The 5069-nt window shown below is 35.2% G+C and overlaps 1 protein-coding gene across 1 annotated transcript; it reads left to right on the forward strand.

Annotated features, from left to right (window-relative positions):
* Positions 1-732: 732 nt before the first annotated feature.
* LOC145679019 (zinc finger MYM-type protein 1-like) lies at positions 733-2943 on the forward strand. The gene has a single exon (XM_081749620.1). The coding sequence runs from the start codon at positions 733-735 to the stop codon at positions 2941-2943; it is 2211 nt and encodes a 736-aa protein (XP_081605746.1).
* The last annotated feature ends 2126 nt before the right edge of the window (positions 2944-5069 follow it).

Here is a 5069-nt window from a genome sequence, read left to right on the forward strand (position 1 = left end):
CGACAACTCCCAAATAAAACCATTTGCTTCCTGTACCTATCAAACTGGTATTTCTAAAATCGGAATATTGACAAACACTTGCGGATAAATACGATTTATAGCTTATTGTATGTTAATTGTTAACAAGAAGGAGTATTTGGTTTTAAGAGTGGAGGGAGAGCGCAAAATATCGTATCTTTAAAAGAATGAACATAAATTACCACCCGAATTTTCAAAGGTGGACATTTTCTTATCAAGAACGCCAAGGAAAGTAATTTTTTGAGATGTATTGCTTCAATTTCCTTCTGCAACGTAAAAAAGTAAGGCGTACCTATTTCATGTTTCATTTTACATTTATAATACAAAGTTGAAGAAATCAAGATTTTCAACTTTAGGTTGTTTTATTTTATTTTTAAAAGTATCCTATTCTGGAGTGGGGCAATTGCCCCGATTGCCCCTCCTGGATCCGCCCTTGATTGGAAGTATGTGAATGTTTTGAAACTTAAACAAAGAGAGGAAGACATTTTTGACTTTAGACCTCCTCCCAAACAAAAATTTCTGGGCGTGTGCTTGTTGTACTCTTGTAATTTTCTGACATAAAAATTTATAAACATCACGATTCCAGTGCTTGATTTTCATAACTGATGAAAGAAGAATGTCAATGTGATACATATTTCCTGTTGCTCAAATTTTAATAAGAGTTTTCCCCCTCACCTACAGGATTCACCAGAAGCTCGTCAAGAAACCAGCAAGATGGAACCACAAGGAACATCACACCCTAGTACATCCAGCGTGGATATGGCAACTGGAAGTCATGTTGATGATGAATGTTTTGGATCTGTCAGCAGCTCATCCAGTGAGGGAACAGCGTCTAATATGGATTATCACGAACCAAACCAACCAGGTCCCATGAGCTATCCTAAACAGCACCTTCAATCAAGAACTTTACAGTTTCAAATACAGTGGTATAAGAACTTCCCATGGCTTCACCAAGACGAACGTAAAAGTGATGGTGTTCTGTGCTTTTATTGCACAAAGTATGTGGACACTTGTGCTGAGAAGAAAATGATGTCCAAGTGTGAAGATGCATTCTCAAAAACCGGCTTTTTCAACTGGAAAAAAGCAGGAGAGAAATTTTCAACACACAGCAAATCACACTCTCATCAGCAGGCAGTAATGAGCTTCCATCAGATGAAAAATCCCATTGAAATTCAGCTTTCTGCTCAGTGTAAAGCATTCCAGGAGAAGGCCAGGAAATGTCTCAGTGTAATAATAAGCACTATTGTTTATCTAGCTAGACAGGGTATGCCATTAAGAGGACACAAGAATAATGAAGGTAATTTTCAAGAGTTGCTGAAACTGAGGGGAAATGATATTCCGGAAGTTCGTGAATGGTTCAATAATTCAACAACATGGACGAATTTCGACACGCAGAATGAAATATTGACAATTTTGTCAAATTTCATTGTAAGGGAAATCATTAACAAAATTAAGACGTCACGAAATGGAATCTTCGGACTAGTGTGTGATGGTACAAGAGATATATCTGGAAATGAGCAGGAAAGTATATGCATACGCTATGTCGATCAAGATCTTCATCCTGTGGAAGCCTTTATTGGATTTTATGAGACAGATACTACAACAGGACAGGCAATATCATCTCTGCTGTTGGATGTTTTGAAAAGACTGGACTTACCATTGTCATTACTTAGAGGTCAAGCATATGATGGTGCAAGCAATATGAGTGGTAAAGTGAAAGGTGTTCAATCAATAATTAGGGAAAACCAACCTCTAGCTACATTTGTTCACTGCGGGGCTCACTGTGTAAATCTTGTAAGTAAAGAAGCATGTGAATCCAGTATTGTGGTGAAGAGTGCAATATTAACAGCCCATGAAGTAGGTGTCATGTTTTCAGAATCACTTAAACTGAAAAGAGAATTCCAGAATGTGTGTTGCAACCAAGAGATGGAAGAAAATAACATAAGAAAGTTAAGACCCCTGTGTCCAACTAGATGGACTGTGCGTGGCCGTCAAATTCACGCTGTTATTGTACAATACGGACAGATTTTGGAAACATTAGAAAATGTTACCCAGTCAAATGACTTCAACAGTGATTCTGCATGTGGGCTTCTTGTAAAATTGGAGCAGGGAGAAGTGTTCCTTGGACTGCTAATAGCTGAAAAGGTAATTGAAATTCTGGAGAGATTAAACCAGGCATTGCAAGGTAGGCAGCAGAGTATAAGTGGTATGAAAGAAGCTGTTACAATAGTTACAAGTGAGTTACAGACTCTCAGGTCTGAAGAAGCATTTCAGGACTTGTGGAAAGACTGTGAGAAGGAAATTACTCAGAATGGGCTGACACCTCTCCAGTTACCTAGAAGGAGACAGATTCCTGCTCGCCTAGGTGGTGGTTTTGTACACACTAGTACCACAGCAGAGGAATATTATCGACAAGAGTTCTATAGAGTAGTTGATACTGCAGTTACAGCGCTGTCATTGCGGTTTGATCAGGATGGAATGAACGAAGTAGGGAAATTGGAAGATTGTCTTATGCATTGCACTAAAATAAATGACATAATTAAGAAGTACCCAGAACGATGCTCAAATGACCTACAGATAGAGTTACAAATGTTCAGAAAGACTTACAATTGCAAAAGTGTTAATGCAGTTGTTGAAACGCTCAGGACAATACCTCCTGAAGTTCGCGCAATGTTCTCACAGGTTGAAATGCTTGTACGTTTACTGTTAATTGTACCGGGGTCTTCGTGCGAAGCAGAAAGAAGTTTCAGTGCTTTTCGAAGATTGAAAACCTATCTACGGTCTTCAATGACACAAAAGAGACTGAACAACCTGGCAGTGTGTAATGTGCATAGAACACTCCTGGATGCACTGAACTTGAAAGACGTAATGAGAGCATTTATAACAAAAAACCAAACAAGGAAAAATACTTTTGGCATAATTTAATAGGAGTTTTCCTTTTGTATGAGCTTAATACCTTGGTACATATATATACCTAATTCTATTGTTTGAATGAATAGTACTGTACTGTGTAGTGATATTATTCTTTGCTTTATTTGTAGTAAACTTCATTTTAAGTTTAGGACTGCATCTATGTCTAAGGCTTCATAGTTTCTGTTAAGTATTCTCTTTAATGATGTAAAGGTTTGAAACTTAATTTCATTAAATTTGCCATTAATGATTGTTAGTCTATTTTCAACTATTTGTTTAATTCCTGTAACATTTACTGTAATGCTGTCGAGATCACAATCATTTTGCTCAGATAGGGGTATTGTTGCGTCATACATAATTGATTTTCTTTCTTCATAGATTTGAGGAAGTCATTATTTATATTATTATAAAACCAGTGTCCAAAAATTTTTATGTGGATCATTGTGGATGCTTAAGTAGAAACATACCAATTATAAATATGCATGTATTCAGATTTCAGAATGTGTTCAAGGCACTGATTGTATTATTGATATGTACCACTACTTCACTTACATCGCCTGATATATAATATACATGTTCACCTCAGAAATCAGATTCACCTACCGTAATAAGCGTCTCATCTCCCCCTCCATTCCAGAATAAGCCTCAAATCTGCCCGCCTACCAATGTTGAAGATAACTCTGCTCCGCTGATCCTCCACAGCATTGTTTTTCAACTTCATAAATATTTTGAACATCATTAAAAAAAAAAAAAAAAATACGGGAACGGTCTTACTCGTCCCCCCCAATGTTGAAGACACATTTGCGCCTTTGGTCATCAGTGCAGAAAAATCACGACTTACAAACTGGAGAAACTTTAACCAAAAGGTTAAGTTTGTGTCCGAAAATGCGCAGAGACTCTGAGACTGAATCTACGCTAAAAATAATTGAATGGAAAATTTTGGTTATTAATGAAATACCATTAATTAAGTTTTTTTGAAGCTTTTATTTTAAGCAACTATATTACAACCAAACTATTCCCCTGATACAAATGAAATAGCTATAAAAGCAAAACAGATTAATAATTTCAAGAAAAATGTATTGTTAATGATTAATTATTACTAAGACTAAAATCAAATATTAATGTAAATTAGGAAATTAATATCCTTTATACCTAAGAATACAAATAATTTATATGATAACGTTTATAAGTCCCATAAATACCTAAATAAATTCTTAAAATAGTCGAAGTACCTATATAACTACTACAGGGTTAAACTATAGGATATAGTGTAAAGTATCACAAACATACACAAAACGATTTCATCGTTGTTAATATAATTAGTACATTCATTAAAAATATTTCTTTAACCTTTAAATATATTTCGAAACGTTTAATATATTAACCTTTAAATATATTTTAAAAACTACTAAATGCAGTATTACGTGTTGTAATTAGATTCATACATTTGAAGGATAAATAAAGTTATTTCCCAGTTAATGATATAAACGATTTATATTTACGTTATAAATGCATCAATAGCTGATATTGATCAACATTCTTATACTTATAAATTGTTACATGGCTTTCTTGATAGTTTAAAATATACACTAATTTCTCAATATTGTTTTCCTTCATTGGTTCAAGGATATTATTTACTCTAACAGATAAGTGTCATTATTTTGTGAGGTTTGTTGTAAAATAAGTTTGTGGGATAACGAAATAGAGAAGGAAGATTTGATGCATACACATAAATGATCATATTCAGCATTCTTGTTTCCTTTCAGTCTTTAGAAGCTGTTAGTCGCCAGCGGATTGCCGATCAGTAAAAGAATTTATGTGAGCAGCATCGGAATTTTGTTTTCGGCAAAATGACTGAAAAACTTGCAAAATTGATACTTGATAAATTTTTGTATGAAAATTGAAGATTCTTAAATGGAAACAATCAGCTTCTTTCGACAGGGCTTTGTGGTGGAAGCTGTGAGCACCAGCATCACACAGGTAAAGGAATAGTATAGCATTCACATTTGATACAGATTTTCCTGGCCAAACATAGCACACCTGTGCTTCGCCAGGCTTTCGACTTCCGAGGCATGACTTCATGTGATGCATGGCTTTTCTTCAAGTTGAACATTCCCTGAAAGAAACCCGATTTTATTCAG

The sequence above is a fragment of the Thermobia domestica genome, chromosome 2, assembly GCF_964235325.1.
Source record: "Thermobia domestica chromosome 2, izTheDome1.hap1.1, whole genome shotgun sequence".
In the NCBI taxonomy this organism is placed as follows: domain Eukaryota; kingdom Metazoa; phylum Arthropoda; class Insecta; order Zygentoma; family Lepismatidae; genus Thermobia; species Thermobia domestica.

Excerpts from the sequence above, each read along its gene's own strand:
- LOC145679019 (XM_081749620.1), top strand. The coding sequence starts at position 733 with ATGGAACCACAAGGAACATCACACCCTAGTACATCCAGCGTGGATATG.